This window comes from Lissotriton helveticus, chromosome 12 (genome assembly GCF_964261635.1).
Source record: "Lissotriton helveticus chromosome 12, aLisHel1.1, whole genome shotgun sequence".
Classification (NCBI taxonomy): Eukaryota; Metazoa; Chordata; class Amphibia; order Caudata; family Salamandridae; genus Lissotriton; species Lissotriton helveticus.
Genome location: NC_136073.1, coordinates 820,464,985 through 820,483,359, shown reverse-complemented (window position 1 = coordinate 820,483,359; position 18,375 = coordinate 820,464,985). Strand labels below are relative to the sequence as shown.

The 18,375-nt window shown below is 44.8% G+C and overlaps 1 protein-coding gene across 1 annotated transcript in view; it reads left to right on the top strand.

Annotated features, from left to right (window-relative positions):
• The window catches only part of LOC144799395 (methanethiol oxidase-like), a 141,053-nt gene that overhangs the window by 100,460 nt on the left and 22,218 nt on the right, over nucleotides 1-18,375 (top strand). Inside the window, exon 9 of the mRNA XM_078670685.1 lies at nucleotides 6,083-6,204. Coding sequence (XP_078526811.1) covers nucleotides 6,083-6,204 — 122 coding nt within the window. The remainder of the gene's footprint in view (nucleotides 1-6,082; nucleotides 6,205-18,375) is intronic.

The following is an 18,375-nucleotide window of genomic DNA, read 5'->3' as shown; positions in this document are numbered from 1 at the left end:
CTGCACCGTCTGGTAGACGGCGACCTAAAAAGAACAGGCTATTCTTCCCATGGAAAGGTGTGGGCCACGTTGGCATGTGGTGTGGCTAAGCGTAATATCGCTCAATTGTGGGGGGCGTCTCAACCACCTACGGTTGGGAAATGGATGGAAGATTTGGACTGGTGTATGTTTAGGGAGCGGGTGGTATATGTGGCCAGAGGGAGACCCAGGAAATGGGGCAAAATTTGGGGGCCCTGGAATCAGTATAGGGGCGAATATATGCACTCCTCCAGATTCGCCAGATGATCCGGCACTGTTGGAAGATCCCTGATACCATTTGTTGTTATTACAGTTGTACTTCTTTGATTAGGAGGACGTCTTTAACTGCAAAGCGAAATACAGTGCAACCCAGTGTATTTATTGTATGTGTTTATGATTTCTTTTTGTGTGCATTAATAAAAAGAATAAAAAACAAACAAAAAAAGAACATGCTATATTAACATGTTTTACATCACAATGAAGGTGCGCTGAAAACCATGAGGCCTGGGGAATAATGGTCCATTTTTGTAGGATGTTATGAATAGTGATGAATTCCCAACGCGTAGGTGTTATTCTGGTAGAGGGGAGAATGAGTGGAGTGGTTAGTGCTGCCTAAGCTGCTTGGATGACAGTTGGGCCTTCCTGGCCTATTTCTTGTGAAAGTGTATTTTCCCTAAACACTCACCACAATTTGTGTGTGTGTGTTTTTTGTTATCTTAAATAGCTTCTATATTCAAAGTAAATTTTTGCAAGGATTTATCTCATTCACTTTATTTGTTACTATTTGACCCTTTGTCAAACTGGGATTGGTTGTGGGTAAAGGATGGCCTCAGAGCAATCATTGTCTACTGGCTTCCCCCTCTAAATTTTCCAGTGTAGTATATTCGGTTTTGTTTTTGAGAGTGTGGTGGTTGCAGGCATAGTTCATGGAGGCCTTTGGCTGTATGCTTTCATTGTATCTGGCACTGTGTTGAAGGTAACTACAATAATGTTTATAAGAAAACTTTTATCGTGACAGAAGTACTGTACGTATAACCTTACATGGTGGATACTGTCTTTTTCAAGTGTGAAAAATAAATATTAGAAAACTCTTTATATTCCTTGCTGCATTTTCACAAGGGGCAATTATGGATTGCTAACCCATATATGCATTTCAAATTAATCCCTGGCTTAGCCACATTCACTAAAATTTCAAAAGACAGAGTATGAAGAGATAATGGGAATGCTGTCAACTGTTTACCAAATTAATAGATATTTCAATACTTGAAGAAATGAACGTCTAAGTAACTCTTACTCTGACATTCTACACAAGGTGAATCATATATTTAAATAATCATCCATCCCTCCTAAGAGTACACGCCATCAACTTCCACACTTGTCATAATCGAGTCCTTTCTAATTGGCTGGACACACCCTGAATAAGAATATTGTTGCGACCACAATAGGACTTGTGGACTCCGTCCCAGCACCCTCAAAAATTATAAATGAAGGAGTGATAAGAGGAGAGGGTTAGTATCCCCTAACCCCCTGGCTGAGGTGAGTTAAAGGGGCCAACCCCAGGGTGAAAAATTATAAATACATTTTAAAAAAAGAGAAATGTTGACTTGGTGCTGGATTTTTGGCTCCAACAGGTCAAAGGGTGGGTATGAGATTGGGCCTCACCAATTGTTTGCAGACTGGACCTTGGTCCTCAAACACTGATGACTGTCAAAGTGTCCATTAGTCCGCAAGATTAACAAACCCCATTTGCTGAACTCGCAGAAGAAAAAAAAAAAAGGACAGCAGAAAGAGGCTGCTGTAATTTTCGATGAGGTTTTTGATGAACAGATTCACAGAAACCTAAAAAAAAGTATCTGAAAAATTCACGGTTAAAGTGAAGCTATGGTTAACTAATATTAGAACACCTTAAAATATGTTTTAGAAAAAAATTAAATTAACTTGAAAAAACATAGATAAAGTAAATATATAGTTATGAATTACAACAAAAAAACAAGCATTTACAATGCAACGGTTTCGCCTTTGGAAACGTTTGAGCTATTGGCATTGTAAATGACAAAATTTGTATTTATGTGTTGGTTTTGAAGACAGATAAATAAATGGCATTGTCATTTACATTGCTAATAGCTCTAACTTTTCCAAAGGAGAAACCGTTGCATTGTAAATGCTTGTTGTCACTGGCTGGAGTCTTTTATTATCATAAATAAACGTCATTATTCCCAATGAACCAACCTGCACTAAAATATGTGGCCCCATGGCTGCCCACACAGGCGTCTGTGGTCGTCACATAAACTAACAGGGATTTCGACTGCAACAGACAGCATTTCCCACAGCTTGACTTGCAATTGTTTTTAAATCTGACCTAGACACACATTTAGCCTCTTATCAGGTTAATATATATATATATATATATATATATCTCTCTAATTACCACTCCGGTGGTTGGTCCACCATAAGGAGAAACACGGACACTGGAATTGCTGTTCTCACTGCTGGCAACAGTGACTTTTATTTAAACCAGGTGCGCAAAAGTCAGGCAGGATGACGAGTTTCGGCTAACGCAGTAGCCTTGTTCACATGTGTGTGTGTGTGTATATATATATATATATATATATATATATATATATATATATACACACACACAGGATTTTTAGGGGTAAGATCTTCTAAATCTTTCGGTCTATTCAAGTGCAATTTGCATTTTGCTTCCACCCACCACAGCCTATATATAGCATATGGCAATGGGTCAGCCCATTTCACCCACTGACTCACTTTGTGAATTGCAGCATTTGCTCTTGCCCACATGCACCCTATGGCTAGAAAGTAGTCCACTAGTAGGTCATTCTCTGTTTTCATGTCTTTTATCATTTCACTTTTTTGTTTATTTCTGCAAAACACCTGTAACTTTTTTGCAAACACGTGCACATCAGCTTTAAAAGACAGAAGACTTCACTTTGTATTACTTTTACGCATACACGTTGTTTGCAACAAAAATAAATAATAACAAAAAGTCAGCCTTGACATGGCCAAACATATTGGATCGGTCAAGAATTGTTCATTTAAGAGATGTGTTCTATTTCATAACCAATTATGTGTAGATAAAACGACAAGATTTTTACATAATACTGTATTCTTTTTGGCTATTTCTTAGAGCCCTCTCCTCCCCACTACACTCAATATCACACTTCGAAATATGTTTTGCACTCTGCCCACTAAATAACCCCTTTTCTCCCTTCAGTAGTAACCGTCCTAATAAAGCCTTCTAACCACACTCTTAAATTCACAAAATGTTATCCCAGAGTAAAAAAAACACAGAAAGAGCCTTGCTCTCTACTAAGTCCTCGTATAGTTCTTGAGCATCCCATCAAGTCCCGAAACGCCCAATACAGCCCACAATTGCCACAATTAAGCCTATCCGCTTCCTAACACCTCGAAAACCGACATGACAAGGGGAGGAGCCACTTGTGTCAGGGGAGGGACATCCCATGACGTCCAGGACCGTACACAAGGTCCTGGTGACACTAGTACGGTGGACACCAGTTCCGTCAAACACCGTAACCGAACCCCGTCGCCTCTGGATTCGGGTACTCGTAAACGGACACCCCTTAACTCACCTGCGCTGCCCTGTGGCGCCTGTGCAGCCTCCTCCCCGAAGAGAAGCCTGAAGTCCAGCTCTTCGCTGCCACCTCGCTCGGCGGTGGTCATTGGGGGTGGCGGGGCACGTCCCCCGGGCCGGCTCAGGTGCTCATGGTGGTCTCCTCGCGCTGTCTCCCGTCCAGGTTCCCTGCCAAAGCCTACCCAGTTATCCCTACAACTTTCGCCGCAGCCGCTACCGTTCTCCGACTCCAGACCCTAAAGCCCCGCCCACCTGCCACAAACGCTCTACTTTCCCTCCCGCCTCCTCCAATGGGATGCTAGTACGCGGTCACTCAGAACCGCCCACCTGCTACCGACACACTACTTTCCTCCTGCTTTTTCTCATTGGTCGCCTGCGATACCCGGGCCATGCCCACCTGTCCAGTACATCCTCATTTCCCTCTCGTCTCTTATCGTTGGGCACGCTCACCGTTTACGTCACCGCCCCAGTCCGGGCCATGGGCCCGCCCTTCTGTCATTGCATATCTCGTACCCTCCGTGCGTATCCTGTTGGTAGCTCCGCTCCTCCAGCTGTACGTCAGCGGGCCCTGTGCAGTATCCACCCCGCCTACTACTCCTGTAAACCGACTTCAAGCGCTCATCTCTAGTCAGTAGCAGCCGAAACTGAACTTGTGTAGACACGCCCTTCTTCCGAGCCTCTCTTACACCGCTCCCATTGATACAGAAGAAGGACAAATATTTACAGCATGAAAACTGAAGAAAGATATCAAAGCCTGTGCCTGCAAATTAAAGTAATCATAAACACAAAGAAAACTACGAGCTAAGACTTAAAAAGGAAAAACCGGAACGAAAGCAGACACAGAAATAACGAAACAAAACAAGCCTGGCCAACGACAAATCCTCCTGTTGTCGTTTTTTCCCCTCTCGGAACGCAGATGAGCTCCAGACGTCAACCAGTCAGGTCCCGGGCCGGCAGCCAATCACAGCGCGGCCCGGGAATGACGTCACGGGGGTGTCCCGGGCCGGCAGCCAATCGCAGCGCGGCCCGGGACAAAGGGGCAGGGCTTAAAAAAAGCACCAGAAACGCCCCCGAATCGCGTTTTCGTGAGAAAGCGCGATTGACAGCCTCTGCCTCCCAATGGCTAGCCTCCATTTATGGAGCTAGCCAATGAGAGGCAGAGGCGGTCCGAACCTCACTACTAAAAACAAAAGATTTCGACTGGGAGGGGCTTCGCCCCTCGCCAAAGTCGAAACCTAAACACTGAAATTTGCAAATGATGGGTGTAACTTACACGAGCTACGTATACTGTAACTCGCACACCGAATGCAATGCTTAAGATCTCACAAAAAGTACATCATCCACATCAACACCTACACAAAAACTAAATAACATATATTCATTGTTTTCTCATTAAAAGTGTTGATACTGCGGTAACATTGTAATTTATTTTGCAATTGCATTGTGAGATAGGAGTCATTTTGTGCGCCTACTCCACAACTCACAATGCCTGCTCAAAAGAACCATTTGCACAGGAAAAAGGCAGTCTAGCAAGAGTTAAACATGGCTGGAGACCTGAGTTCTAAAGTGTGTTTTGTATGCTGCTTACCATGACTGCACATTTTAGGCGTTTTATCGATTTTAGATTTTTGCAGAAAAATAGCTAAGATATATCTGTGGTTTTTCCTTGAAAAATGTACATAAATATAGTGGGATTATATTTTAAAGTGATCGTTTAGCAGCTCAGAGCCACCAAAATCGCTTGTAACTTGGTCAAGCGCTACCTCTGCTGTGGGCTTTTTTTGAGGCTGTGGTCTGTCTTGCTGTGTCTGTTGGATTCGCTGGACTTGGATGAAAGATCTATTTTTCCAAATTTAGCATAATGCTTTATTCTTAGTATTTTAACCTTTCAATAGCACTTACCTAAGTGAGGGCTGAGAAGTAAGTAACCTGATTTTGTGTGGAAATGGTCAAATGGGGAAAAAGAACCCAAAGTAGTCAAGATAGGTGGAAAACGTACCATAACCGTGCGTCATTTACAGCTCTAGTGATTCTTTTCCCAGTAGTTTCGATCTTTAGTTTGTGGTTTCAGATGACTACCTTCATCGCTGAAGTGAGGTAGGATTTACTGACCCTACAAACTCAGCAATGCTATTAATGCTTTACTAATTTAGAAATGTAATGAACATTGTCGGAGACCTTTGCCAGTATCCCATCTTAGGCAGCCGATTGTTTGTGGTTGACATATCTGCTCTTGTATAGAGTAACGTTGCTGTAATGCTCTCATGCAGAAGCCCTCTCGTACTTCAGAGTGCTGTTGATCTAACTTTTCAACTCTTATCAAAGTGAGCCTTTCTCGCCTGATTGACTTACCCATGCCGTTGAGAATATTGGCACCATTTTCTGAAGCTGGTGTTTGTATTGTCTATGCCTCCCTTATTTACATGGTGCCTTAATGCTTCCTTCACAAAGGTCTCATCACAGATATCCTGCTATCTCTGGACGACCGCTTTTTGTACTTCAGTAACTGGCTGCATGGAGATATTCGCCAGTATGATATAACAGACACCAAGAAGCCCAAAATGGTTGGACAGGTGAGGTCACTGTTCTTTCGTTAGTCACTGACCTATTCTAAGTAGGCTATTCTTGGCTATGTTAAATAGTGGAATAATCTAGGCTTTGTTAGTTACACAGCAGGGTAATGCAAAGTTGAATATTCTCAACATTGTTACTCGGTATGATATTCGTAGCAGTTGTGTTATATATACTGCAGGGTATTTTTGGATATGTTACACCGTAGGATATTCTCGCTGCATTACATTTTAGGGGGTTGTCCGCTGCAGCAGGATATTCTCAAGCCAGTAAAATAGTCTCTGCTATATTATGCAATAGGGCATTATTGACACTGTCGCTGCAACACTTGGTTGTAGTAACAAGTAGGAAGTTATCAGCTGCGTTAGAGTAAGATTTTTGCAACTGTTAGAATATGAGATTCTCAACGGTTACCCGGTCAAACACTATCAGCCATATTACACAGTAGGATTTTTTCAGCTGGGTTGCCGATTGAAAATTCTTTGATGCATTTCAAACTAGAATATTGTCGACTGTGGTACACAGTAGAACATTCTCAGCGCTGCAACCTATGATATTCTCTGGTGTAGGATACGATAACACATTCTAACTACACTGTAGGATATTTTCAGCTCTGTTACTGTGTGCTATAAATCATTAGTTCATTGTTTAGTATTGAAGTGCACTGGATAGCGGCCAGTGAGGTTAGAATAGACTAGTGTATTTTTTTACTGACGGGATATATCTGCAGCAAAAAAAAAAAAAATTATGCAGCACATTTTCCGGGAGTATTATTTTTTTTTATTTGCGTTAGAAACCACATGTTTATAGCATGTGTTGCTGTAGATACACACGCTCTGCATATTCCTGTCATCGACTGTTCCGCTCAGAAGTTTGCGCATTGTTTTTCTCAGAATTTTTTTTTTTATTTTTTTTAGTCACTAGGTGCCCTGTGGCTCCTTCCTTTGTTGGCAATGTGCATGGGCACTGACACATTTTTGGCTGGGGGTTTTTTCACCATTGGGTTTGACCAAGTACTACTGGGGCTCAGTTTTCAGTTGTGTTCCTGAGTCTCCACTCTGACCTATATCTATATGGTAGAATTCAATTCCATTCATCAGGAAATCTTCATCACCCACGATCACCTTGATGCCCACTTTCGGAGGCTGATTCATCCATTGATTCCCAACTGCAGGGCTCTGAGCTTTCCACAAGCTGTAAAAACCTTCAAAGTCGAAAACACCATACAACACCATTGCAGACATTGCCTCAGAAGAGCAAACTGACTTTTGAGGAGCAACCTGCTATGGAATTCGCACCAGCTCCTAAACTAAAGAGACATAAAAACAGGGGCAACAGCCACCAACAACATATTCCTCCTTCTCTTCCACCTACACCTCGCCCTCCACCACCAAGCTCACTAAAGGGGTCCTTTTACTCGTCTTACGGGTAAAACAGCCCTTTCGACCCTACAGACTCCTAAACGACTACATTTGACCCAGCGCCTGCAAATGACCTGTAGGATGACTAAGAAGTTGATCCCTTGGGGGTTCCAGTCCTGGACCATTACCCTGTTAGGGCATCATCCCAGACTACACCTCTGCATACCACAAGGTGATGCAACGGGAGTCCACCTTCCACAAAGTAGACATGCATGTCCTCTCTTCCGCAAGGAAGACGACTGGTGGAAACACTCTCTAAATGGGAGAAAACTGTCCAGTTTCTCCCAAAGTTCAAGGAGATGCTCAAATCAGACCGCAATACTTTCAAGGAGCCCATTAAAGCCAAGGTGGTAATACCATCACTAGAATAATAATACAAACCTGCTCCCACAGACCCAGTCTACATTAGGGGTCCTGTCCAAAAAGGCTCCCTAGTTGTCCACATGGCACACAAGCGAGCTTCCGCTCAGGCCATGGGCAATGCTCAACTGACTGATTAGGAAATCAAGTGCCTCGACCTGGCTGGTTATGGGTAGAAGTAGGAAGCCACTATCCACTGGAGAATAGTCAACTCTGGTGGCCTCCTATCCCACTATGACTAGGCTTAATGGAACAAGATGCAGGAGATAGTTCTACATATCCGAGAAGAATTCAAGGGTGGGGGGGGGGGGGAATAGTCAATGGGGGAAAGACTATTTCCAATGTCCCCTTCAGCTGCGCCCTTGATGTGGCCGACACTGCTTCCAGGGAGGTTAACACCAGTGTCCTCATCAGGTACCATGCCTAGCACTGCATTGCAGGCTTCAAGCAGGAAGTACTGCAACATTTACTCAACCTGCCCTTCAGGGGTGAGCATCTCTTCAGCCCAAGACTGATCAGATGTTGGAGGAAATCAAGAAGTACACCAACACTGCTAAAGCCATTGGCGCCCTACAGACTCCCTCACCCAGAGGAAACTTTAGTAGACCACGATACAGGCTAGGCTGCAAAGCCACTTCACCAGACCTTGTACCCTCAAACCAGAAACAGTTGTACCACCAGCAGGCAGCACAAGGAAAAACTAAGTGTGATTACAGGGGCAACAACAAAAAGGGCAGAGTCAAAGGAGGTTCTGGTAAAGGGGCCCCCACCTCCAAACATTGACTCACCCTCCCACCCTCTCCCATCACACAACACTAGTCCATGGAAGACTCCAGGGCTTCCTACCACGCTGGCAGGAAATCACAACAGACAAGTGTTATTGGTGGTTCGCCACTGCTGCTGCATGGAACTTCTCACACTCCCTTGAAATATCCCACCTGCACTCATACTCTCAGCAGTGATCACCTCACTCTTTTGCAAGAAGAGGTGCAAGCTGTCCTTAATAAGGCGGCCATAGAGCCAGTACCTGTCCAACCAACGAGGCAAAGGGGTCTATTCTCTTTACTTCCTCACCCTCAAAAACATGGCTCTCTCAAACCGATCTTGAACCTCAGGCCCCTCAGTCACTACAGTCTGTCTGAACACTTCCACAAGGTCACTCTCCAAGATGTCATCCCTCTGCAAAAAGGTGATCAAATAATGGTTTTAGACCTCAAGGATGTCTACTCCACATCCCAATCCTTCGCACCCACCGGAGCTACCTCTGCTTCATGGTAAGTGGTCATCACTACTAGTTCAAAGCACTTGTTTTTGGTGTCACCACAGCTCCAAGGGTTTTCATGAAGTGCCTAGCGGTGGTACCCTCCCACCTGAGAAGGTGGGGTATCTACTTTTACCCCCACCTCAACGACTAGCAGATCAAGAGCGCAAGCTAGTAACAGTGCTTAGCAGACACTCAGCTAGCAACAGAGCCCAGCGGACACCCTTTTGCACAGCCTCAAATTGAAAACAAATGCCACCAGATCTCACATTGAGCCCATCAGATCTAGCCCTTCCTAGGTGCAGTGCTAATCTCAGTCACAGGCAAAGCCTACTCAAGCCCACACAGGAAGCTAACCGTCCCCCAGCATTTACTTCTTTTAAGTGAAATAGTCAAATCTGAATAAGAACCTTTATGTGATTCCTGGGCATGATATCTTCCTGTATCACTATTGCCCTATGCCCGGCTTCACATATGATCATAACAGTGCCTCTTGGCCCAAAGGTCACAAGCGGAGGGTCGGTGGGACGATCTCGTGTTGGTTAGCACCAGCGCTCATCACTCTGCTGCTGGGCCGACTCTTTCTTGTTCCCATTCCGTGTGTTATCATCACCATGGATGCCTCTCAAGCGGACTGTGATGAACATTTGAAGCACAGGACCATTCAAGCTGGGTGGGCTACTCATCACAAGAGGCACCACATTAACTACCTTGAGTCCTTTTCATACACCTTGCCCTCAAAGACTTTCTTCCCTTCATTCAGATTAAGATGGTTCTAATCAGAACAAGAAAAAAATGAAAGCCATGCACTACCTGCAGAAACCGGGGGCACACCCTCGCTTCCTCTCTTTGCTAGGACAAAATATATGGCAGTGGAAACTCTAACAACGCAGTCACCTCACGGCGGAGTACCTGCTGGGGATGGACAAAAATCTGGCTGAACTGCTCAGGAAGACGCATCAACCAGTCTACAAGTGAAAATTCCACCAACAAGTCCTGTTGCAGAATTTCCAATTTTGTGATGTATTTCCTCAAAGACCCATTCGCCTAACCCGAAAATTGATAATATCCAACTTCGCATCTAGGTCCTCACACCCACAGTCTATGGACAATGCACTATGGGTGAACTGATCAGGGAATTTGCCTACGCTTTTCCGTCTCTACCACTCCTTGCATTTCTGGTTCAGAAAATGATGCAAACCTCTCAGATTCTCATTTTATTAGCCACCACCTGGCCAGATAGCTCTAGTACTCGGTTCTACTCCAGAAATTATTCAGCCCCCATGAAAAGCTCCCCAACAGGCTGGAACTTCTCACAAGGAGCCTTAGCCAAATCAGACACTTAGATCCCAAGCAGCTCAATAAAGGGTTCTGGCAAACTTCGTCTTCCCCAATAATATATGGATATCTTACGGGAGTTCTGTAGGCACCCCCACTCGCACCTGTTCTTCAGCAAATTAGAAGAACGTTGTCTATTACTGCAGTCCCAAATATTTAGCCTCTCTAAATCCTGCAGTCTTGGACATTATCAGTGATCAGCTCCACCTGCATACAGCTCTACTTTTATTTTTATTCATTCTATAAGTTTTATAAAGCGCTAGCTTGACCCGTGGGCATCAGAGCGCTTTACATACACACATGAAAGAAATTTGTGTTACTGAGCAGGACATAAGAATACTCCTGTGCATCAGCAGCAAACTTTGTTCGTGCACACAATCTGTTATAATTGAGCCCATGCCGCTAGTGCGTCGTGCACACAATACGTCCACACCTGGGCTCTCATGTACACTTCATAAGCACATAGGACAGAGACCCCACCCCCATCTTTTCCGGCATGGACTGTCAGTTCGTGCCCACCCACATCAAAGCTGTCCTGCACAGAATACATTACAGACGCACAAACCCCACCTGCCCCAATCTATTATCGGTCATAGCCGGCTCCACGCGGCTAAACACTTATGCGGTCCCAAAGGTGACACCTATTGGCTTTGCCAATGCTTGTTTAAATCAGTCACTGAGCTTTTTACCACCAAATCCAGTTCACCTTGTTCTTGTGGCTTGCATTCTTACACGGGTACTGAAGACGTGGAATCGACTTTCTATCCACAGTATGTCCCTCCCACCACAATTCTCCTTTGCAAAGAAACTGAAAACATTCCTAGTCGCCTAATATTTTTGCTTTAGACACAATCATCGCTCTCATCAATGTGACCTGAGACGCTGCTTCCCCATGATAAAGTTAAAATATGGTATCCAGCGCACGATTTGAGCCGATGGTTACCTGAACTTAATTGTCAACTCCACCACTTCTGACAGTCTGCCACACGATGGCACTGTTTTGTCTAATTTAGAGATGAGCACATCAATAGTTTATTAATTCAGTACACTTTAAAAAACAAGCATTTACAATGCAATAGGTCTATAGGCCTCGCAGCATTAAAGTTTGAGTTACTGGCATTGTAAATGACAATGCTTTGCATTCTTTTTTTTATTTTTTATTTTAATTTGCAATTCGTATATAAACATTGTTTGTGAATGGTTAGCTGTTGCTTATGCTAAGCAAAGTTGGCAGTAATATAGAGTGCTAGTCTTGCTTGTTATAAGCATGCTGATTTAAAATGCTCTGATACCTGCACCGACGGCAGGTGGTGTGTGTTCCTGGTGGAAGCGTGCACTGATGGCTGGTGGTGTGTGTGTGCCTGGTGGAAGCGTGCACTGATGGCTGGTGTTGTATGTGCCTGGTGAAAGCGTGCACTGATGGCTGGTGGTGTGTGCCTGTTGAAAGCGTGCACTGACAGCTGGTGGTGTGTGTGTGCCTGTTGAAAGCGTGCACTGACGGCTGGTGGTGTGTGTGCCTGGTGAAAGCGTGCTCTGACGGCTGGTGGTGTGTGTGTGTGCCTGGTGAAAGCGTGCACTGACGGCTGGTGGTGTTTGTGCCCGGTGAAAGCATGCACTGACGACTGATGGTGTCTGTGCCTGCTGAAAGTGTGCACTGACGGCCAATGATGTGTATGCCTGGTGGAAGCGTGCGCTGATGGCTGGTGGTGTGTGTACCTGGTGGCAAAGCATGCACTGACTGCTGCTGATGTGTGTCTGGAAGCGTGCACTGACGGCTGGTGGTATGTGTGCCTGGAAGCGTGCACTGACGGCTGGTGGGATGTGTGCCTGGAAGCGTGCACTGAAGGCTGGTGGTGTGTGTGCCTGGTGAAAGCGTGACAGCATTGTTCACAAAACATCCACAAAGCTAATCACTTAACCCATATTTTTTCACAAGTGTAGTTTCGGAGAGCCTTTGACGTGACATGGTGGTTCTTCAACATTCAATTGCTTAGTAGCTCTGGACATGACGCCACATCTTTCACTAGGGACTGATGGGAGCAGGAAAAAACAGGCCAGGGTATAAAAATTAAATTGCTCCCAATACCTAATCTAATAGCAAAATAAAAGCGCCCCACGTGAAAATCTGAAAATAGGGCAGTTTTGAACTTGTGAACACACGTTGTATAAGGGTTGGCAGAAGAAATGTTAAAAAAAAATACGTGCTTTGTACTTCATAAGGCATGGGAGACGGCATCGTGCAGGCAATGTTTGTTGCAAGATTCGGAGAATCAACAGTGAAACCTGTCCCACTAGACCATAAAACAAGCCCACAAACAGACAGACAAAACAAGATGAGCCTGCTGTGTGCTTAGAAAAGAAGAAAGCAGGACGTGTTTGTTATTTAAAAGGGTGTAAGTGACACAGGCCAGACGGAAAAAAAAAACACATGCCAAAAAACTAAACATTCTGAAAAATAAAATCTCAAGAGTTTTTTTAAAACAGCTGGTGGGGGGCGGGGAGGGCACACCACGGTAGTGAAAGCAGGGGCACCGAGGACATCATATACATGTCAGCTGCACTGGGACACACCAACCTACACTGCATGCTTACATCACAATACATATAGACTGCAATTCTGCACTCCGTTAGAGAGTTATACGAGCTCAGCTTGCTCACATCATGAGACATGCATATCGTATATTCAAAAAAACATAGAGCACTGCATGCTCACTGTATAAGACATACACAGTACATGTGGTTAATGCATCTTACATTGCATAGTCACAGTATGAGGCTTTTATACTTCCCGGGCCACTGCATCTTATCACTAAACTCAGTCTGAGCATATTATGGTGAATGAACACTGCACTGGAACACTTGGTGTAACGCTCTTTACACGTCATGAATGATCCCCATAAACGGCCCATTGTAACTGGCCTGATGTTATGTTATAAGCTGTTTTGTAACACGCTCAATTACTGCCGGAGTATCCTGGCGCGGTATACCGCTGGGGAACCCGTCCTGGCTTTCCCTGTGGGATGGTCCCTACTGGGAGTCCCCAAGGTGAAGCCAGGCATCCCCGGCGTTGATGGGGCCGTTGTGGAGATTAGGCAAGCTAATGCCCAGAGTTGCCGAGTGGGACCCCTGGTTAGAGTAGGCACCGAGGCGAGAATTATCGAGTCCGCTGACCCTGGTCCACGACCCTGCCGCGTCGGGAATTGAACCCTGGTCCCGGGCCGACTCCTGCTTCCGGGTCTGCCGCCTCTAACCAGTGATTTTACGAGACAGTGGTCCCAAACATCAATTTCAATTTGAAAGCAAAGATACATATAGACCAAAATTGGAATCTATATTCAATGTCCAGCCAGACAAATTTTAATAATCAATACAATCAAATGTGGCAAGGTATCAAACAATTTCCAAGTGGGACACAAGCCTGTGTCCAACTACCACATACATACAAACATAGAAAAACAAACCATTACAAGGCAAGAGAAAGTCTGTAAATTGATCAAAATTAAAACAGACAATTATTAATTAAATACACTTTCTGTGATTTCACAATAAAAAGGTGTTCAAATCATCAAGTGCAAGCTGTCGACGACGTTTCGATCCCTTTTTAATGCGGGATCATCATCAGGACATATCAATACATGCCTTTACTATATATAAAAAAGTTGCCAAACAATTACTTTTAAACACAATTCTAAGAAGAAAACAATCACTGTGAACTGAAGTCTATACATCTCAGAATTAGCGACTATGCAGGAACCCATATACACAAACTATGCGGTGAGGACTTGTGCAGCGTATTAAGGTGATCTAACAGGTAAGCTAATAGAAGTGAGGAAAGGCACTACAACGCTGTATCGGAGTTGGAGATTTAGAGATTTACTGCTATGATGGAGCACAAAGTTGTTTAGACCCACGCCTTAGAACGTTAAAAAATTGGGCGTGACGTACCTCCAGCTGTATTAGGCTCTTCTATTGGTATTTTTAGGCGAAAATTGCCAGTTTCAATCTAAAAGACATGACGTCAGAGCTGTAAGGCCATGAGGATATGATTTAGAGCCAATACCTAGCTGAAAATGAAAACGGGCAGAAATTTCTTACCAATTGTAGGTTCCACAAACTGATAAAAGGATGGCAAGGCAATATCATCAATTAGGGTTACATCTACTGCCGTGATGCACTCCTGCAGAATAATAAATCAAGGACGTGCTCAGATTATACATCGTAACAGGTAAAGCGGCTATAGCAACTTACATAAAAAAAGCCGTCCTACCGATGGATTAACGTAAGGACTCCAGATTGGGGAGTCGTGTGCGTCGGAGGGACGAATAAGGCAACCGCCCGAGTAAATGCTCAATTAATTTCCGGTCAATTCCTACAAAGCAGACCGAAAAGATGCTAAATTTCTGCGAAGTAACGTCAAATTAATCAATAACATGCTAAATATTGTGTTGGCTGAGGTAAGGTCAGAGAAGATGTCTTACCATAAAATAAAGTGAAGCTCCCGTAAAAGGGGGTCTGGCGCATCCAATACCAAAATAAGCTATGAAATCGAGATAATACTCGATCTGTTCAAGGCGAAAGAATGTTTTCTTAAGAAACGCCGTGGACAGTGGATCAATGTCACATGGTGAATGTCAGGTGATGCGCAAAAGTGAGAGGATTCTGTAACCTAATTCGGTGCCATCTTGAAAGGGATAGTAACTGGCATAAATGCAATGGGCAATGGCATCGCGTAAAAGCCAAATCGGGCATTGTAGTACGAAGAATTATAATTCGTTCCATCAGAATATATTTTACGATATAATACTTGTCAAGAAACCGAAAATCATAATTTATACAGAACATACTATTCTATGCCGAAATATAGAACCACATAGAGGCTGACAACTACTTCTGTATAGAACTACCGGCAGTAACCCCACGCCACATGTCATGCAGGTGAAGTGTGTAAACAAACGTGTTTAGCAGTGAAGAGTAAAAAGCACATTCAGGACAAATACAGCGGCCATTTTGTAATGGTGAGTACAACAAGAGGAACCATCCTAAGTTGCCCATTAACAGTACAGTTCTACAACTCTAACCAGTGAGCCACACCACTCCACGCTGACTGATGTCAGGTGCCAGGACAATGCCCGACCTCTGACCTCTTCATGAGCTAGTGAGGACAAGACTTTGAGTAAGAACACTTACCCTCTGATCTTTAGAGACCCTGTACCAGGATCGGGTTCCCACCCAGCCGCTCCTATTGGCTAAGAACAGTCCAATTACACACAAGCAGAAGAACAGCAGTTATCCTAATTGTGAAAGGACATTCCTCACACAGCTGCTCGGTGCTCAACCCTAGCGCGGGGGTCTCTGGTTCCCTTTCCACTAGACAGGAGCATTCCACTGGCAGGGTCGCCAAGCCCCCTCCCCCACTCAAGGTGGGCTGCGGAGTCTGGGAATTTACTACCGCAGAGCTGGAAATGCCTGCATAAGTTTAGACTTCCCCGGGATTCCGGAGCTGTGAAGAGGCGCTTTGGGTATGCATAGAGGGAGGCGCCAGAGCAGTGGCCAAGCAGCTTGCTCTAGTCCGACTGATAAAAGAGGATATATAGGCTTTAGGGCACACTCATGTACACATTACTGGACTACGGCCGACTATTCTAAGCCAATTAGCCGCATTTGTAACCGGCAGTGTGCTACAGCAGCGTGGCGACACCTCATATTAATAGAACATTATTTTTTTTTATTAAAGACTCCAATGGAGCGGCTCACACGAGTGCCAGCGCACGCTCCCTGTACTCCGTCAATGAGTAAAACGATGCAGCCCCACACCCCAAAAAAAACAAGTGTGGGAGCTTGGATTGAACACAGAGGCACATCACAATGCATTAACCATTGATTACCTGCTTGTTAACTCTTCACAACAAGACGTGCGCGTGTACTGCCAAAAACGAAACCTGTTGTGGGGCGGGACTTCCGTCTTCTGAAGCCCGCGCCCTGAGGAGCAGTGGTGACGCGGGGCTCCCATGTCCGAGGGAGAGCCCCGCGGTGGCTGCAGAAGTCCCGAGTGGCGCCGATGCAGTGAGTGGGGCTTAGTTGTACTGGGGACGGGTGGGTGTCTTTGTACGCTCCTGTGTGTGCGCACGTGTGTGTGTCCGGTGGCGCGGGGGGGGTGTCTCTGTATGTGTGCGCTCGTGTGTATGCATGCGTGCGTGTGTGTGTGTCTCTGTGTGTGTGTGTGTGTGTGTGCGTGTGCGAAAGCAGGGGGAGGTATGTCTGTAAATTGTATTTTGGGATAATAACCTGGTTAAGTCTTTAAACTTCCCATAGACCCTCCAAACCCCGTTTATGTTTTCTCTGTAAATTGTAAATGCCAATAAAAAAGACAAAGTCTAACGTTGCCTTTGAAACAGTTTTGTTTCTCCAAATTGACGTACATGCTAACTTTATGGAGTCGACCGGTGACAAAAGTCCTCGGGGGAAGCTGTATGTGGACTTAAAACATTTTGTCGGTATAACTGAAAGGCAGTTGCTGGCGCCAGCGAGGTGCCACTTCATTGTAGCTACACGCCGTAAACCCGTAAATCTTGCAAAAGCCGGGTGGACACACATGAGCAAGAACGAAACTGAAACATAAAGACTGATACAAACTAACGTGAACTGTTCAGAAGGGAAGCGCGCGCCCTGATCTGATTCTGCCATGCTGTCCACCGTCGAACCTCACACGCGCGACCAAATCCGATACAAGAATGGTGCGCGTGCCCATCTCTTGTCTCCTTTTTGCCTCGTTAAGCTGAGCTGACGACTATAGGTCTCACTGCGACATCGCTTCGCGATGCATCACAGGTGCGAGACCTAATAACTATTCCTGCCGTCCAAGCCATTATTATAGCTTTGGGGGCCTGGGATAGTCTGGAATGTCGCACTTGGAAGAGTGTGATGGTTAGCAGTTAATACTGTCCATGGCAGCGCGCGGCTGTTCCGAATTGACTTGCCTACCACCTGATTGGCGGCCTGCCCTCCAGGTCAGCCTTAAATCTAGTCCAGGTTGGCTCCTACAGAGATACTAACACCACAAGAGAGGCAAACTAAACCAAAGAGATTATTTCTAAACAATGCAATTGGGGATTTGGGGTGGGGATTCAGCCAGGCGAGTACAGGGGCCGAACCTCTTTAGAAAAATAAATTCTGGCAAAGTTTAAAATCTTTACTCTAAATGTTGGACTGAAATAATGTATAATATGGGGGGAGAAGGTAATTTAGGGAAGGATATAGGAGAAAGCCCGAGGATTAGGACCACTTTTCAACCGGTTACTGAGGATAGTGGTGGCTACCACAAGTCACTCTCTAAATACTGGTTTGAAAAAGGAAAAGGTTGGCCAAAAGAGTCTAAAGCCAGGTGGTGGTGTCAAACGGTCTTCTCTCAACCATCCCTTGGATATGACTCTAGCCTTTTCCTTTGTTGCATATGAGAACTTAACAAAAAAAGAAATTGAGGGACAGATGGGATCAAATGGCAAACTAAACCAAAGAGATTATACCTAAACAATGCAACTGGGCTGTAGAACAGAGATGGGGATTTAGCCCAGTGAGTACAGGGGTCTAACCTCTTTAGAAAAAGTAATTCTGTCAAAGTTGAAGAACAAACGTTGAGCCATATTTTGCACTCACACAAATAGAACCTTAAGACAAGCCTTTAATGCACAACCGGCATTACTGTGGCAGCATATAACAGTACACTTATCTGTAACTGTATGTATGTACTAAAAGGGACTGGAACGAATACATGACGTCACAATATGCATCAACAC